Raw genomic sequence first — 19,023 nt, 5'->3', positions numbered from 1 at the left:
TTTCCCCATGCAAGCAATCTTGTAATACCTGGGCGGGTTTATGATTGGCAAGTTTGGATATTGAAGTCGAGGCGATTCAAACCCCAATTTGGCGCAGACCAAGACAACCAAGAAAAGCTTGTATCGTTGTGGGTGGAACAAAGTAACGAGACTGGCAGGGCTGCGATGGGCTCCTTCTTTCCGTCGTTCTTGGTTGCTCCTCGAAAGGTTTTGTTGGCGTGGCTAAAATGATAAACAGAGGACGCAGATTGGGAAAACAAGCTTTTGCAACCAGGCACGCCAAAAGGTTGACAGAGGGACAGGGATGTTACGAGCACAATTCGCTGCCGATAGTTGCGATATTGATGCAAGGCAACTTCTAACTGCCAGAATAACAACCTATGTGATTTGGCTCAGCCCGGGGTAAAAAGATTTGCCCTGTCCAATTCGTGTCGGTCGGCAAGGCGCGTGTTCGTAGTCGATGCGGGTTTGACGGAAGCCGAGGAGGCAGAGGTGTCTGGTTCTTTCTGGGGTTTCGGTGGGAGCAAGACGGTAGAGCGAGACTGCACCACGTGGGTTCCAGATTCCCAGATTCTCGGAGGGATTAAAAGAGCGTGCTGGCTACTGCCGTTGTTGCGGTCGAACTGCGATGCTGCTCTTCCGAAGAAAGTGGTGGCCGGACAGATGACGAGGCGAAGAGCAGATGCAGAGAACCAAGAGCCTGTTGGTGAATGCGGAGAAGGGAGCGAGTAGGCAGCGCACAACAGCCTCAGAAGAGTTTGGACGGAGATTCAGTACGTGAAGGAAAAAAAAAAAAGACGGAGGCAAAGGCGGCTGGCTGACTGGAGCATGAAGATTGAGAAGGGCGGCGAGAGGAGGAGTCAGTGGGGAATTAGATGAGCAAAAAAGCTGATGGATGTTCACGTAAAAAAAACGAGGTGTATGAGAACCAGACCGGCGACAGCGAGAAAATGACTTGGCTTGACATGGAGAGCCAAAAGGGCCTGGCTGGGTCCAGTCTGGCGTGGCCTGACTGTTATCAACCAGACCCAGTGCCAGTCGCGGACATGGAAGACTACCAGACAGCAGTTGAGAGCAAGCAGGGGGTGCCAGGCTTGAGCCTGGGGAGGAGGCGGCGGCGGACAGCCCAACCCAGCATCAGCCCAGCCGGCAGTGGAGGAACAAGCACGACGTGAACGGCCCAGTCTGGCTCACCAGACCCCATGCACCAGACACCAGCCCAGTCATAGTAAAGTCTGGTACGTACCAGACATTCAATGTTCCAGACGGGCGTACCACTAGGACATCCCATTTGCCGTCTGGTCTGGTTCCATGTTGTCGTCGTACTTTATGACTAGGCTGCGCTAGGAATTAATAAGGCTCTCCTTGAAGTGAGCAAGTCAGCACCTCTAGGTACCTAGGTAGGTACTTAGATTAGGAGGGAACCGGACCAGACTGGAGGTGGTGAATTCATCACTGCGCTGTTCCATGTTGGCCGGCCGGACCCAGAGGCTTTTCGTCATGCACGCCACCAGACTACCAGACTACCAGACAAATGCCATCAACGGCAAGCACCAAGGCTTGACCATTGATCCAAGGGGTGGCTGAAGAAGCCACGGGGGTGGCCTTAGGGGTCTTGCGCACCAGGCCAGACTTAACCAACCAAACCAAACCAAGCCAAACCAAGCCAAACCCAACTAGACGTCAATGATGCCTGGTGAGGGGTGATTTCGGTGCCTCGTCAAGCGAATCTGTTCCGAGCCCGTTCAATGGCGTCTATTACGGAGTAGATGTCCGGTCGATTGTGTCCGTCTTGAAGATTGCACGCCCAACGAATTGATGCACTGGGATCCTGCGCACATCAGCATCAGAATCAAATGCATCATGCCTGGCCCATAATGTATGTATTGTTCGATGGCCGATGTCTGGCTATCCCAGACTCCGTGCAGCACACATCCTCTCATATCTACACAATCTTCTCAATAAAATAGCTTGAGCTCTTCCAAAGATGCTGAAAATCCATGCCTGGAAGGCTGCTGCGCACTTGTCTATTTACGACGGCGAGCATCCGTAGGCGAACATCTGCACACATGTACTTAAGTAGGGAATGATATGGAGCAGAGTGCTAACTCTGGTGTACTGGTGAGCTACAGTGGACACTCAGAAGTATTTAAACAAGGAAAGGCATCAATTGATCGCATATCGCGTTGTGTGCTGAGGCATACTGAGCTGTGTTAGTGTATACTTGAATATATTCAAGTCTGGTACCTTTTACCACAGACTGTAGGTAGCTAGGTTGGTCGCTCATGCTCATTCATCAAATGTCTGCACATGGTCAAATTTAGTCTGCATTGGCTTACCGGACTGCCAGCGCAGTTCTTGCACTGGTCAAATGCTATATACCGTCAATGTTGCAACCTGGTACCTGAAGGTAGCAAGGCAAAAATTTCAATAGCCCATACATGAACGCAAGTAATTCATTCAGATAATAAGCCCACATGCATGTTGAAAACCCCCGTCATTCCATGTTGCAAACCTGATAAACATTCCATGTCGAATGCCCACGCCCACAGTGCAGCCTGGTGCTTCTCATGCTCATGGTCCACAAATCAACGGAACCAGACGCAGATCCACAATCCTGACATGGAGGAACTTAGTTGGGCACATGTGCCCAGTGAGTATGAATTTGTAAGCGGTCAAGTCTGGTCTGGCCTGGTGTTTGGTTGGTTCAATGTTTGGTTTGCGCATCCACCTGACCAGAAGACTGGAGGACTGGCGGAAGTCGCAGGGCGCGCCCACAATGGGGGGGGGGGGGACATGTCCCGGCATTTCGTAGAATTTGGGAGCGCAGTGCATTACAACCCGATCCAAAACTGGTGATAATGTCCTGATCAACAACTTTGGAGCATTAGGACTCTGAGCTGCCTCACCATCTCGCTGTTGACAATTTTTCCACCCAAAGGGAGAAGAAGGGGGGGGGAAGGGGGGGGGGGGGTTAGGCGCGTATCATGTGGTTTGTTCAACTCAATGGCCAACTCACAACATCACCACTCAGTGGAATCGTTGTTCCCACCACAAGAGTCACAGCCACAGAGACTGTGGAGTTGAGTCTCGGCAGGGTGGCAAAGGAATGTCGGTCTGCTTGGCTCCTGTTGGCCAATACTTAATGCTAGAACAACGCTAGAAGCCCAGTGATGCTCCACGCAGGAGGAGGAACATGGACCTTGGGGGAATAAAGGAAAAAAAAAAAAGCTTGGCTCCGCAGCTTACCATCCAATCATCCGCGTTGACCGAGACAGCTGTGGGGCAGAAGGTTCTCCAGAAAAGGTGCAAGGGTCACATTGAGGCAAGTGGCACCAATCATGCGTAAAGACTGGCCCACTCACAAAAATGTGGTCGCCGGCCTCCCGCGAATTTTCGCCCATCCTTGCCCAGTCCGATCACAGCGCAACAATGGACAAGGATGGAGGATGGGCTCAGCCTGCAATTGCAATGAATCAAAGGTTTCCGAACACTGCCCAAAAGCCGTTTGGCTCTTTGACCATTTGACCCTTTGACCCTTTGACAGCCCTGCCTGTCTCTGCTTCTGGGTCTGGTGCAGGCTGCATTGGCCACTGCCCAGTTTTGCGATTTCTTTGCCACCCATCGCTAGTTCGTCGTCTGTGATGTCCGAGCTTGCCAGCTTGAGGCCCCTCTTCATTTCCTCTCTGTGTTGTCTTTCTTTTTTTCCCCATTCATCCATGTCCCTTTTCTTGCCTTTCAACAAATCGACTAAGTGATGTTTGACTGTAGCCACCAATGGGATAACAAGATTGAGACGTGGTTCTCTTGGGCTCGGATGAACAGCCTTGACAACATTGAAGTTTGGTGCGTACGAACCCAAGTAATGCGTACTTCGTTGCGGATTGCCTCAGGAGCCTACATGTACATATGTAGTCCCAGTTACCTACCTACCTACCTAGTAGGTACCTAGGTAGGTACCTAGGTAGGTAGGTATATGTAGGTCCGAGGTCGGCACACTAGAAGACACCTACCATGTTCAAATAACATTCGAGCAAATCATGCATTCATTTCATAAATAGACAAAGTACAGAGCATCCTCGCTTCTTCTGCATACCAAATGATATCTGGAGCCGGCCATTCTTCAGCCCATCAACTTGCGGTTTGTTGAACGCTTGCTCTCGTCCGCAGGTACAAACGGAAACTAATAATGGAGCTTGGTTGCAGCAATGTACATGCCGTCAAGCAATGGCTCGCCTGGACCAAGTAAGTCTCATTACCTCATCTGCTACTGTACTTCATTGAGGTGGCGAATCTCAGCGCGAGTCCACTGATACATGACATGCCAACCCTGGCCATGGCGTTTATAGGCCGATCAACAGGCCATATCCTTGTCCTGTAGTTCTAAAGGATCAATACCTCTGGGCAGGCGTAGGTCCAATTACAGACAGCGTCATAGAAGAGTATTTCCTGCTTCATACGACGACTGGACAAAGAAAGACCAGTTGATGGCAACTACAGTGCTGGGCATCTACAGTAAAACTTCACGAGCAAAGCAATGAAACTGATGAGAGGATGAACAGATCTTCTCTGCAGCTGCGGCAACCGTCAATATTTGCCACGCAGCCCGGTTTAGACCCGGAGTGCCATCTTTTTGACGTCTGGTATGAAGCACTGTGGTTGATTCCGTTCTTTCTTTCACCATGGCATGACAATAACCACCTGACCCATAAACGAGGCACCCATTAGCCGTGAAAATTGTCTGTGCTGGTAAACATGGAAAGAATTCACGTTTACATGTAACAGATGCAGAAATTTTCAACTTCGAATCTCTGCTCAGGCAGTACTAATAACAGTATCAGATAGTGCCATTTTATTTGTTTGGGGTGACGTCTGAAGTCCTCGCTTGGTTGCTGGAAGCCATTTGATACCAAGGGAACATTGAATGCAAAAGTTCAAATGTTGTCATTGCGTGACTGGAGTTTTAATGCATAACTATTGGAGCATCAAAAGCGGCAACCACACTTGGCATTACCCACTCGGAAATGGACGGGCCTACCTAGTGAGTGAGACATTCAATGTTCAAATGTTGTCAGGCCACATGAGTCCAAATGTTTGCCTTTCTCCAGCAACATTGAATCCCTCCGAGGGAGAATCTAGCCGGCGCGTCTCGCACTCGATGGGAATTCGTATGATCACACCAGCCATGTACTAATAGTGTCTGGTTGCCTGCACAATTCAACATGGGCTGGCGTCAATGCATTGCTAGGCGAGGGTGGTAAAGGAGCGGACGCTGCTAGTTGATCGAGTCTGGTCTGGTGCCTTCTGGTGTTTTACGGCCAGTTACAGTGTGCAGCAGTCTGGTGCCAGGCTGGTATTTGATAGGAAAAGGTCTGGCTCCTACTTAAGTAAAGTATGTAGTTAAAGTTAAAAACTGCACACCGGTTCAATGTTCAATCAATTTGATCCCAAAACATGGGGGGACTCGTCCTACTGTCGGCTTGCAGAGTGACATGGCCCAAACAGCAAGCATAGCCGTATTTGCTTCTTTATTAGTAAAAATAACTTGGAGTTCCTGTTCTGGCTCTCAAGTTTTTTGTCAATTTCTTTGATGCCACCAATGCCGGCGACACCGTCCATGTCTGGTCTGTTCTGGTCGTGCTGGTCTGGTCTGGTCTGGTCTGGTCTGTCTCGTCACACAGGTGCCAGGTTGGACAAAGACACCCCCTGACCCCTCCCCTGCACCTCGGCATTGGCATTCAAGGTTGCGCGTGCTTTTCTTTGTGCCACCAAAGCAAGGAACGATATTCTGGAATCCTTCCCGCCTTGGCTGCCAAGCTGTCTTCGGATTGCAGGAGCCCACTTGTGTCCGACTTGACCGGGGTGCCTTCCATCTTCATCCAATCCCCACTCTGCCCGGCCATGCCGACCTGCGCCTCCATCGGTCAACAAAGTAACGATCGGGCTTGACAGCCACCTGATTTGATCAATCAGCAAATCCGCAGGTCCTCCTGGCCTGGCGCTTAAGATTGGACGGAGCAACGAGACTGTCTGCTTGCCGTGCTTGCTTCGCAGACAATACTTGGTGATACGTTGCAAGCAAAAGGTTTTGGAATGTGCCACAGAGACCAGTTCTGTAAAACGGAAACAGGAACACTATTATGGCCGACACCTTTCCTTCAACTTCCCCAACCTCAAATCCCTGGCAAACCTCAACATGGCCCGATGCTGGCCAGAAATTCATGCAGCCGCGGTTTCCATCGGAGCCGTTGCAAAACTACACTTGCATCCAAACTTTCTCCGTAGAATACGGCATCTCGCACATGAGGTAAAACCAAAAGAGCGTAGAGGTACGGCAGGTAGCCGTTTGGCGAAAAAGAGGAAAAAAGGCTTTTGCATCCCTCGCCGCACGCCACAAAACAGTCACTCTGAGCCGTCAACACACACCTCAATTAGCACGGTTAGTGCTACTTTTCTCAGCTCACTTCACTAGGGGACACTACTGTCGCATATAGGAGAAATTAATGGCTGAAAATTGTCAATTCAGCAATCCAAAACTCTGCCATGTGATGGGAACCTTGGGTATCTAATTATACAAAACCCTCCCTGAACACCATGCTATGCACGCTGTCGTAGAACGACAACACAAACGAGAGAAACACAGTTGGTGCAAACCGCAAAATGAGAAAAAAAGAAAGAAATGGAGGCCCCCCTGCCACCCCCAAAAAATGTTGGGAGTGAAAAACAGCAGGAGTAAAGCAAGATGAACGCTAAAAAGACAGAGAACAAAGAACAAGCCGCAAAGTAAAACAGAAACAGCTTTTTGCAAAACAAAACAAGAACAGCTTGCAAATCAAAACAAGAACAGCCCACTTGCCAAAAAAAAAAAATAAGAATGAACCGCAAAGCAAAACAAACAAGAGTTCAATAGCCACCAAGGTCAAAGTCCCCTCCAAAGCCCCCATTCAGAAGCATTGCTGCCAACCTGAGACGTTGCTGAGGCATATCTTTCGCAGTGTAGCTCTCATTAGGTTCTAGGCCCAAAGCTATGCACATGCCGTTTGTGATGGTGTGCACACCACAGTCATAACCGTTGGTTTGAGCTGGAGCTTCGAACCGTTCTATTTCCCATTCATCTGCCACAAAAGGCTCAATCTCTTGGGTGTACTGATTGATCCAGGCCAACCCGAGGCGAATGTATTCCTGCGAGCCCTCGGGATTGAGTGAGTCCATGTGTGCAATAGCTTTCCTGATTGGCCGAATGATGAGGAGGGTCCAGTGTGAATGTTCACAGATGGGGAAGAGAATCGTATCCAGGCTGAAGAAATACTTCTTCCACAATCCAGCGCGGCGTGCACTTCGATCCGTATTGGCAACTCCGTGCTGCTGTAGGTGCTTGAAGAAGAAAGAGGAGAAGGCAAGACACCTGAGCATGCCTTTGCTGACATCAACGCCAGCGGCTGCGTTGATGTATCGCTGTAGCCAATGAAAAGAGGCGTTGACAACCTCATCGTTGAGCCAAGCAGTGGGTGGTACGAGTCTTTCGAAATCATGTCGCCTGAGGGTAACTCCTTGGCCAGTGATTGCAAGCTTAGCCAATGAACTCGAGGCAAGAGTTGCTCGCGCCTTCTCGAGCCAGCTGGAACTGAGCGGTGATACGAGTGGCCGTGCTGGAGCTCGTAGGGGGTATAATATTTCGAGTTTTGCTGCCTCCAGGCGCGTTTTATGCTGTTCCAACCAGTATTTTATGTCTCCGAACATTCGCTCCTTGTCCTTCTTAGGGCTGGTTTTCAAGAAGACCAAAGCTTCATCACTGAGACCTAGTGGATTTGGCATTGGCTTGGACATAAGCTTCTGAATCGCCTGCGAGGGTTCGATCTGATTACCCACAGACGCCTTGGACTCTGAGTTTTGCGTCCCGAGAGGACAATATTCGTACCGCAGCAGGCCAGTGCATTCCTGTTGGTCAAGGCTTGAGGTCCCGTCACCTAGACTCCTCTCATCGCGGGTGGAGGGCCGAGGAGGCGGCCACTCGTACCCAAAATCTTCGAAGGCTTTCTTGTAAGCTCGCTCCAAGTCATCCGCCCATCCTTGGAGGACTGATACTGAACTATTGGCCCCATCGTCACTGAAAGCTGGTTCGTCAGTGTGCTTTGAGTCGGCAGATTGTCTGTCAGAATCTGCTCCCGGTTGCGTCTTCTGTTGGATTTTGATGTCGCCCTGAACGAAACGCACCCTCTTAGGAGTGCGAGCTATAAGCCGCTTTGGTGTTTTGCGGTTCCTCAGAATGGCTTGTACAGCTCCAATCTGGGCGTCTGTGAGTTGCTCACTGGATACAAAGCTATTGGTGTCTTCAGGAGTAGAGTATGCGGAAACCATGCTGTCCTCATCATTGTAGTCTAAAAGGTGACATCCATGGCGAAACCCCGGATAGGTTCCTGGGGGAACAGGATAAGCTAAGTCCGTGATGGAGGATAATCGCCCACGTTTTGGAAACTGCTCCAGAAGGCGCAGGTAAAACTGCTCGGATTGCACAAAGCTTGGCAGGACGATATTTTGCTGATATGCTGTCATGTCCACGACAACACGGTCAATGACGTCCGTAGGAAGGGGTAAATTGGGGTTAACATTGTCCACTCGGTTGGAAAATTTGAGGATGGACTCCAAAACAAGAAAAAGGCTCGGAGCAGTCAAGAAGGTTTTGATTCGTGAAACTGTCTCCAACTTGGCGGGCGGGTGAGCATCTGGCCAGATGGCTGGCACCCTGGCATACTTGCTCTTCATTCTGATGAATTTGCCTACTTCATAGACACCATCCAAATGTGCAATCATCACTTTGCAAACAGAAATCCAGAGTTGGCAGAGATCCGTGTCATGGTGGCCAACGCGAATGGTATTGAGAGCACGCGAATCAGAGACCAGGAAGGGTAGGAGTGGTTGGAGAAGCTTGTTCATCTCCGCCCGAGACGGGTGGCTATGGATGATGGAGCTGGCCGTGTTGAAGAGATGACAAAAGTGGGAATAACGACCGAGGAGTAATCGAAGCCCTTTGTCATCCAACCACTGCAAGTTAGACTGTTCAGAGGTGATTTTGACGCGCTTATTGGCGACATGAACTCCGGGATTTTTTGGTATTTTGACGTAGGTACGAGCCTCAGAGATCTCGTAGGCGTCATTGTGAACTAATGCATATGTGAGCGATTTGTGCTACGCCGAACGAAGGCAGATGTGCAATGAGAGAGAATGGTGGCAAAGAAGGGTCAAGTGCAGGATGCATGAATTGAGGATGTGAGCGGGCAGGTACTTACAAAGTCGACGGAATTTACCCGTCAGGCTTGAGACAGTGCATAAAAGATTGGACATCATCCCGGCGATTCGTCTTGAGACGCGTTTTGATGGGAGCATGGGCGCCTGGACCTGTTCTGGAACTTCGAAATCAGAGGTCGGAGTAAATCCTTTGCGAGTGATTGCGATGGATGAGACCGGGACGTGCGTGGAGACTTGAACGGCGGCAACCAGATCAACCTCGTGGTCTTCAGCGCGACGTTTGTTTGTGCGAATTCCATTGATTTCAACAAATATTGTGTCCGGGTTTGCGGGTGGGCGGCAAGCTCGAGGAGCAGGTTTCGGGCCCAGACGCAGTGATAGAAAGTCAGGTGGTGGCCGGAACAGATCTTCCGACGTATAGGGGACAATAAACGGAATATCTGGTTGAGACAAGGTTTCCTGTGTGCGGTTATATGAAAGACGTAGGGGGTTGATTTGGCTTGAAAGACGGTGCAAGCGCGGTTCGAAACTGTCGTCAAAATCGTAAGAAAATGATCCTGGCTCCCCGAAAGAAACCGCCGTGAAATTGGACCCTGCAGGAATGCTTCTTCCCGGCTGATAACGGATGGGGTAATGGCGCTTCAGGTTGGGGAATCGAGGCAGCCACGGTCGATTGTGATTTCGCGGACGTTCAGGATGAAATATCTTTTTCGCCGGTGTCTTATTAGCTGATGGATTTTCAATTTCAGGGATACACGTAATAGAAAGTTTGTTAAGGTCGGAAGGCAGTGAGTGATATGAGTCAACGATGTCTCCAGCAGCTGCCAGGCCATGTGAGATGCCTTCCGAAGCACCATCTGCATTGGCGTCTGGTGATGCATCGTCCGGCTTATCTTCCGAGGTGGCGGCTGGCTCGGTATTGGCAGGAGGGACGGAGGAAGTATGGGAGGACTTGCGGAAGAACCGCGAGATGAATGGCAAGATCGAGCGGCGGCGGCGGCCAGAGATGCTGGATTTAAATATCCCACACATCTCGTCTGGGATGGATTCCGATTCCGCAGAAAGGATAATTGAAAGAGCAAGTGAAGTAATTTCAAGTGTAAAGCAGTTGCAAGAAAAAGTAGATGTAGCAGTCGCAAGCGACGGAAACAACTGAAAGCAGTGTGTTGGTGAGCAAAAGTAAAGTACGATGCTTACTGAAAATTGTATCGAACAGTCGGACGTGATGATGAAGAAGCAAGAGACCTCAGAGTCCAAGAGAACGAGGGAAGTCGCGTTATGTTCGATGGACGTGGCAGGAACTGTTGCGTCGCGCGTATTGGGGGGGAAACCAGTCGTGTGTACATGCGAAGGTAAACTCTAAAAAGAGGAGAAACCGACAGAAACTGCAGGTGAGGGTTGTGAGAACATTGAAAAAAGTAATATTAAGCGAGGCGCTGGCGTTGTGGCGCGCAGCTCGCTGAAAGGAGCCCCGTTGGCCAATTTGATGCTGTTGGAGATGGTTTGCCAACAAACATCTGGTTAGCTGTAGTGGAGTTTTGGGGGAAGATTGCACCCGGAAGAACTTCGGGATAGAATTTAGTGGTAGCGTCGAGTGTCCCTCCATCCAGTGCACGAGCCTTATGCATCTCTGGTCCAACTTGGTAGTCTTTCTTGATTGGCCCACCGGGGCCGACCTTTTGGATGGAACACTCACCAGTGATGAAGCACGTTCTTGGGCTTGTGTCTGGCCAGAGTCTCAATGTTGCCTGTACCAGGCTGCTATCAATCGTGGTCTTGTCTGCATGTGGTGAGAATTGGTCTGAGCTAGGCGGGTCAGCTTTGTCCAGGATGCGTAACACCCAACTACCTAGTAGTTAGGTAACTACTTGATTGACCACTTCTATCCACATGCCGACTTCTCACATCTACTAATACGTACCAGACAGTTTGTGGTCAAGGGTATTTGAACATACCCAAGTACACACTAACACAGCTCAATATGCCTCAGCACACAACGCGATGTGCGATACCTTCCCTTGTTAAAATACTTTTGACCCCCTACTGTACATAAAGTATGTTCTAAAGTTGTCTGGCCCTCTTAGACTTCGAGGACTTAGTTGGTGCCCACATGCAGGTATGGAGAAGATTGAAGATCAATCAATATCTTGAGATTTTATGGTGGGGAGAGTGAACACTCCTCCAGCAATTGCTGAGTCATTCTGGAGTATGTGCTCGATGTCATTATGCCGTGTACTGTACCAATGCATGCTCAACAGAACCTACTACCTAGGTAGGTACCTGAGTAAGTATTTGAAACCAATGGTAAATCTTCTGCTATATTGCGCCTTGAAGCTTAAAGCACTTCTTGGCATCACCATCACAACTCGACATCCTCACCGCTGTAACATCTGTGTGCAGTTCCGTGGCACTCCAGCCCCTTTGGCGCGGCTTCGCCGTGCACTTAAGTACTCAAGTATGATATGTTGAGGCAATCCTGCTAGTCTTTGAACTATGTCGACGGTTGGTTTACAACGTGTTCCTGCGAACTCGCCCAACTCTTTCCGATTAAAGACACTTGAGTATGTCCTCTCTGACACCACATCCACCACAAAACGGCCCCCTCTCTAGTACTGTATTGATCAAACCCATAAATTACACCCGAGGAGTAACACCCGCCAGCCTTGTACTGCAGAATGCTGAGAAATACTCATTTAGGGCCTGTACTGTCCCTGATCCCTCCACAAGCTTGACCACGACACCAACGTAGCCGTCAGGACGAACCACAACTAATGCACCTCTTTCTTCATCGATTCCCATCTTGGCGTGAGCTGAGGCTCTCGCATCAGGTACTCGTCTGTCCCAGCGATCATCAGCGTAGATGTGATCTCTATATCGTGCCAACAGTGATGGCACATCTCGGGAAATTTCGATGGTCGCCCGTTTGGTAGCAAATATCGTACATATCGTAAAGAATAAGCTGTGCGGATTATGCTGCTCGTGATGTGATACCGAGTTGACATCCTTCCTCACGTAGGCTCCATAGAAAGAGTCCTTTGCACCAAGACCATTGGCAAGGTCTTGCAACGCGGTCCGAGTCAGTCGAGGACTACCAGCAAAGATAAAAATGCGGAAGGAACCGTTAAGCGGTATCTCCTGCTCCAAATGTACCACATTGGCATCCACAACCCTCGTAACGTTGGAATTGATAAATATATGACCTGTTCGGAGTCTAGTACCTTCAGGTTGCATGAGGGAAGATGTTGCCGGATGACTCGATGACCAATTTACCTCATTTGGCCCGTAGGCTACGCCATATCCGCTAGTGAATTCGCAAGACTCCTTGAACACCTTGACAAATTCATCTTCTTTTACCATGTCGCAGTTTGACGGGCATTGCTCGGAAGCTGCTTCCACTTCCTTCGCAGCTGGAGGCCGCTGGGAAAACAGCTTCGCGTATCTGTTATCAAAGTCTAGCAGACTTTCCGCGACTCCTTTGCGCTCCGACTCGTATGTCTTGAGGAGGTCGCGGTGTGCAAATCCCCCCTCAACAGCGTGTATCTTCCAGGCCAGATTGAGGGCATCCAGGAAGCCGTATTCATTCCTTGACCAGCTTTGGGCTGAAAGATATACGCGAAGGCGTTTCGTTAGCAAAAGATGCAGGCTCTATATGCAGGAGGAAAAGCATGGAGCTTACGCTATGAGTATGGCACGCGTCGCCACCAAGGAACACCCGCTGATCTAAACTGTACCTCTCTGAAATTCCTTGTCCAATGGGGTAAACAGAATACCACTCAACACGCTCCCACTCTATCGCATAAGGGTGTAGGATTTTCCTTGCTGACTCTTGTGCCTCGTCTTGCGATGCAGTCTTTCTCGGGCTCCAATCCGGTTCGTTCGACGACGCGATTTGAATATACAGTCGAACCATGTTATCTTCTCGAGGTATGACCATAATAGAACCGTATTTGCTATGAATAGTGCATTTCATCTGCCAGAGGGAGATTAGATATGCGCACATGATGGCAGCCTCTACTGGTAATTGCTCTCTCTGGCCACGTACCTTGATGTCAGGGAAGTCAGTCTTCACAACCCCATCCATAACTCCCCACACATGCTCGATGGGATCGATATGTTTTACTTCAATGTTTAGCTGTTGACGAACGAATGACCGTGAACCCTCGCCACCAAACAGATATTTAGTTTTAATTGTTTCCTTTACCGTCCCATCACCGACATGTTTCAGTTCGACACGGACGGGATATTCTGGATTATCTTGATCATCGGATCTGAAGCTCGTAATTGTCCATGGGCGCTGTATCAGCACACCATTCTTTTCAAGGTCGTTGATGAAGACTTTCTCAATGTATCCTTGGTGTAATAGTGTGGTAAAGGGGTAGCGTGCATCAATGAAGCTCGGACAGCTCGCCCATGTCCCGGTTCGAACAATTTCGTTTCCAGATCTGTCAGGATTCCAGAAGGCAACTTCGTAAACTCGAGCTGGCCTGTGGGCCATGAGTTCGGACTTGAGCCCCATGTTGCGAAGAAGGTCTAGCGACCGCGGTTGAATGCCATCAGCACGTCCAGTCCTGGTTGGTTCTGATCGATTGTCAACATGCTTGACTCGATAGCCCCATCTAGCCAAGCAGGTAGAGAGCATCAACCCCACAGGGCCAGCCCCGACAATAACTGCATTCAGTTCAGTTTGTTAGTATGCGGAACCACTGCAAGTCTCGATGCACTTGATGGGAAGGAAGTGGGAGAATCTTACCAATGTCGTAGAACTGCGCTGATCCCCCTTGCGTACCTGGTACGGTCATTCTGCCCGCGAGTAGCTGGGGGTGGAATTGGTGACAGAGTCGAAGTAAAACAGCTGAGAGAATGCGAGGCGGTGATGGAGCATGCAGAGGCGCTCCAATGAAATGAAATGAAATGAAATGTGAAGACACCTTTTTATTTTGTCCCTTCTTGTGTTGGATTGCAGACACCTTGACTGTTCGGAAGAGCAGCAACTTGAGAGCTTTGGTACAATTAGAGAAAAAGGGTTCACGCCTCACTCGGTTCTAGATTATGAATGATGGCGAGATTGCAAAGTCAAGGGTCAGAACAAACCAGACACTTTTTTTTTTATGAACAGGATGTTTGACTTAAATGGGTGGTCGAGTGCAGTGTGGAAGCACCAGACGGGAGTCTGGCTAGATATACTCCGTACTTCGGATTGTATCAAGCTTGACAGGCAGAAAAGCCCATGCTACCTCCCGCAGCCGAGCTTCGGATGGGAGCATTTGAGAACAAGAAACTTGGCTGGGGTCTTGGTCGGGTGGTACCAAACTGGACATCAACATTGAAGCACCTAAACCCAACTAGTGCTCTCGACTTACCAGACCTGTGCTGATAAAATCCGTCAGCCAGTGGACGATCAATTGATGATGGTGGCATCGGGCGGGCGAGGTCAAGCTCTACCCAGACCAGACATCAATGATTGAACGGAGGCCGGGCCGGGGCAGCATGCCGCGCTAAATATCCGAGTCCAAGCATCGGATGGCCCCAGATGGGGATTTGAAGGTTAGTGGGGGGAGCTTGATGGGAACCGACTAGGGGTCTGGCACTTGAGCACGGGACATCAGGCACTGGGACCAGACTGTGGTGACTATGGAACCAGACCAGACATTCAACGTTGAAACAACCCGTGACATCAATTGATGGAGGTCAGAAACCGGTGGGGGAGACAGTGGGCACAAGCACCAAACCCCGGGAGGCAGTTAGATGTCTGGTACCAAGATATGGATAGTGTCAGTAGAAACCTTCATTGCGACCTGACAGGAGAGGCCTGGTCTTGTCTACCCACTAGGTATCTACCTAGGTAGGTACCTAGGTAGGCAGGTAGGCAGAAAAACCACCAGACCACAGACAATGGCAAATGCAGCCGCATTCCGATCCCAAGTACTGGTCAGAGCGTCAACTGGTGACATAGAGAACAGAACAGAGCGCATGGGTCTCTGTTGGTCATGCCCTTCAAGGTCAATGGGTGTCTGGCATGAAACGCGGCAACTAGACGCGGGAGTGCGGAGGCGAACCAGACATGGGCTTTGAACAGACCAGGTGAGACAGGGAGTACTTGTAGCACTTGTAGCACTTGAGACTGGACCACCAGAGACATGGACATTTGAGCATGCTTGTGGCACAGAACATTGAGCACTCAATGAACTGGACCCTCAACAGGCCCATCACAATTGCATCTTCCCCCGGCCCCCTTGGCAGTGAGTGGCCAGGGGATTGTTTATCTCAACTCAACATCGTCAAAGGAAATATATTTGCTGCGACTTATAACGGCGTACTATAGGCCGTAACTTCTCCAGCAATCCAATCAATTTGATGTGTCCAGTCTGGTTCAATGTTCCCTAGGCCTTGCTCCCGAACTGATGTAATGTCAAGTGGCCCAGCAGCACTTAAGGGCCTAGTACACGTACATGTACCTACCAGAACGCTGTTAGCTCTAGGCTATAAGTGCAGACATCAAAGAGCTGCATCTGTGCTTTTTTGCCCTTGTAAGACCATTCTAGAAATGCAAAGCGATTCAGATACGACTTCAATGTTGACGCCTTTCGCCTCATCTGTCAAGTGAGGGGCAATGGGGAGAATGGTCAACTGGTGCCAACACATGTGGATTCAGACGCGATGATGCGATTGTCTCATGCCATCCAATATACCTAGATACACTCGAGGTGCTGCCAGTGGAGTATTGCTCGACTGAACCCACAAAAGCACCTGGACCCAATACGGTCGAAATGGGCACATGGGACCCAGCCAACCAGCCTTCACCTCAGGCCGCCATGGTCCCAGAGGAGTCAAGATCAAGTTCTTTGTCGGGAACTGGCATCGGTAATTATTGGCCCCATCGACACGCACACATGGACTTGAAGACTGGACTCAAGATTCCAAACGTCCCTAATCGTTCACGTTCGTGGCTATTGACACCTGTGGCGTCTGCCAAGTTTACTGATGCTGCTTGTAGCTACAAAAGACCAGACCAGACATTATCTACTTCTGCATTCACTACCTGGGAGGATTGACGGACAGGTGGATGCTTGCAATGTGCTTGCAATGTGCTTGCAATGTTGAGGGTTCGTTGGGGAAATGGCGCGCGCGGCAATGGGCATCATAAGATCAGTGAGTTTGAGGCACGTCAAGACTTGTGGTGTGGTACCAAGCACTTTTCAGATTGATCTTGATGATTGCTCAATCTGGTCTTCTCTGGCAGCCCCGAGTGGCGATGCCGGTGGCTTGGGGAGAAGCTGGTACATGTTTGGTAATGTCAACGGCCAAATTCAACATTGAACCTTCATGTGGCTGACCATTCCGACAAGATGGGGCCACAAGGGTCAATATGACATGGAGGCTGGTTCCAGGCGCCAGACAGCGGCATGTGGGATCGGGAGTGCATCTGGTCGACTTCTTGGTTCATTCAAACGACAACATTTGAACCAGACCAGCATAAACTGGAGAACACCAAACCTCCGATTTTTGGCAAAATTAATTTCTAACCAGAAAAAAAACCATCAATGATGTCTCCACCAACCAACCAACCAACCATCTTGATGGAAGGAGCAAAAGTCAACCAGCCTCCACTGGACCTGGTTCGCGTCTGGTTTTTATCAGCGATAAAGCCAATAACTTACTGATATGGACATTCATATCACGAAGTAGTGCAAAGGTGATTGGCTCTTTCGTTGTTCCATAGGCTACTTACAACAAGGTCGGACCTATTCCCTCCCCCTTCCTTCCTTCGTTCTTTCTTTGCCGGATATTTTCCAATACAGCTGCGTGTCTGACCAAAAATACCTAGGTAGTTCAGACTTCAGAGATTTGATCTCGCCAAAACATCAAATGCTTTCCTCAAGGAACACCTATCCCTATTCCACAGCCCGGCATTTCCCAAGTCCATGTCCGTCTGGCAGGTACTAGACCTGAGGCACGTTTGTTGCTACGTGGGTATATGGGTGGCCACAGCTCATTTAAATGCCTAGGAGACTGGATGAAGTCTGACATGGATGGTATCTTATTTCAAGTCGTAAGCAACGTTTGAACCTGGTTGCAGCTTCTTCTAGATGCATGTGTACCTAGGTAGCCACCATGCTTGAAGTAGCGCAATACTTGTCCCTCCAGCTACCACCAGACTCGGCGTACACAAACCACATCAAACTAGAACTTGATGCACTAGGCTCAGTCATCTGCGGTAGACCAAATACCACTTTGATCACACCGGACTTCAAACCCAGACTTCTATGTTGACTTGGTGTTTGAATCAAATGTCAATAATGAAACCCTGGTTCGGCCTGATTGCTAAAGACTGTGCTGGTGAGCTGCCAACTGGCAATCCCGCCATCGCCAGCTGGCGGACAGTCTCAATCAATAGCAACCAGATAGCCAGTAGTTACCCCCGCCAGTGCCCATTTAAAGCCATGAAATGAAAAAGCAAATAAACATTGGCTGCATAAAACAATGGCGCGAGAACCGAACCTTGCGAGAAGAGCAAGCCAGGCATAAACAAGTGCTATTTGCTGTCTCTTGATATTCCCCCTGACGCTGATTCCACTTGCTTCGGCTAGTTGTTTTACCCGCTCGATCAGGTGCCAGCATCTCGATTCGACGTACATGTTGGGACAGCTTTGTGTTTACAGCCGAAATACTAGTTGGCTTGCTTGTATGATCAATCGTCTCAAGCTCGCCGACGAAACTGAATGTCGCCCTCAAGCTACCACCCAACACGAAGCCCGGGATCTGGCAACAAGAACAACCAGCTGCTGTCAACATCACCTCAAACACCCAAGCGTGTGTATGTAGTGACGAAAGGTCGCTGTGCTTCGCCTAGGAAGCGTATTGCCAGGCAGCCGTTGACCATTCAAATGAAGCTGACAGAACAACAAATGAATAAAGTCACCGATGCGTAAGTTCGCTTCTCTCTTGATTACGTTGATCTTAACCACTACAACGTCCACTGACTGGGTCTCAATAAAGCATTACTCAAAAGTTAGATAAAAGTCCAACCAGGTCAGAGCAGTCTGCCTATTGCTCATCTTTGGATTGTAAGAAGAGCATCCCTCTGTCTGAGGGGGGTGGTAGACCGCAGACGACTTGCGAGCGGAGACATCACCAACATCGTGAAGCTGATAACTCGCCCGCCTTCCCCCACAACATGCAGGAAAATTCAACGAGCGTATCGAACACTGAAAACCTTGCGCGACGTCGGAGGCATTCGCCTCCCCTCACAATAAGTACCGGCCCGCGACAAGCCCATACCCGTCATTCTTTTTTAGAGTCACCCTTGGACATCAAAATCTCTCCAGAGCGCCGAGGCGCTGGTGAGGCAATACCTGAGGAAGGAAATGAATTTTGCACTGCCGAGAGTTCCCAGATTCTTGGACATGCTAATCGACGCGAAAGTCTAAGGCAGCCAGCTAGCGAGGGACTTGTTGATGAGTATAAGCATTGGGTCAGTGTCCAGGCCACCAAGTCCCGGCCAGAGTATCCAACGAGGCATCAAAGCCTTATCCACAGGCCAAGTCGTTGAGAAAGCCTCTTGGAGCCGTTGAGGTCACCTGCGGACTTATCTGCTGCGCTCGGTGAGGGTGTTGTAGGTGAATTTGACCCGGACGCTTCCAGAAACTTAAGTAGAATTCCCGAGCTGAGTCCCCAGTTTTCACCGCTGCATCTTTACTTTCGAGGACAAAGTTTCCCTTCTACAAAGAAAGGCGAGAAGACCATGATCGGTGAGAATGGCTGGTTGGAGTGTAGCGG

At 49.7% G+C, this 19,023-nt stretch overlaps 3 protein-coding genes across 3 annotated transcripts; 1 reads left to right on the top strand and 2 right to left on the bottom strand.

The window, feature by feature from the left end:
- Window positions 1-4,966: 4,966 nt before the first annotated feature.
- VFPPC_15662 (hypothetical protein) lies at window positions 4,967-5,404 on the top strand (the record flags this gene model as incomplete). Its single annotated transcript, XM_018293415.1, has 2 exons — window positions 4,967-5,182; window positions 5,249-5,404. The coding sequence occupies 2 exons, from the start codon at window positions 4,967-4,969 to the stop codon at window positions 5,402-5,404; spliced, it is 372 nt and encodes a 123-aa protein (XP_018147686.1).
- A 1,499-nt stretch (window positions 5,405-6,903) lies between these two features.
- On the bottom strand, window positions 6,904-10,278 carry VFPPC_03495 (sentrin/SUMO-specific protease; the record flags this gene model as incomplete). The annotated part of the gene is made up of 2 exons (XM_018282990.1): window positions 6,904-9,161; window positions 9,288-10,278. 2 exons carry the CDS (start codon window positions 10,276-10,278, stop codon window positions 6,904-6,906), a joined length of 3,249 nt encoding a protein of 1,082 aa, XP_018147685.1.
- A 1,602-nt stretch (window positions 10,279-11,880) lies between these two features.
- Window positions 11,881-14,045, bottom strand: VFPPC_17497 (FAD monooxygenase; the record flags this gene model as incomplete). Its single annotated transcript, XM_022429200.1, has 4 exons — window positions 11,881-12,838; window positions 12,978-13,216; window positions 13,289-13,914; window positions 13,997-14,045. The coding sequence occupies 4 exons, from the start codon at window positions 14,043-14,045 to the stop codon at window positions 11,881-11,883; spliced, it is 1,872 nt and encodes a 623-aa protein (XP_022285773.1).
- Between the last annotated feature and the right edge of the window lie 4,978 nt (window positions 14,046-19,023).

Source organism: Pochonia chlamydosporia, chromosome 2 (genome assembly GCF_001653235.2).
Source record: "Pochonia chlamydosporia 170 chromosome 2, whole genome shotgun sequence".
Taxonomy (NCBI): Eukaryota; Fungi; Ascomycota; class Sordariomycetes; order Hypocreales; family Clavicipitaceae; genus Pochonia; species Pochonia chlamydosporia.
This window is presented reverse-complemented; position numbering and strand designations above follow the sequence as displayed.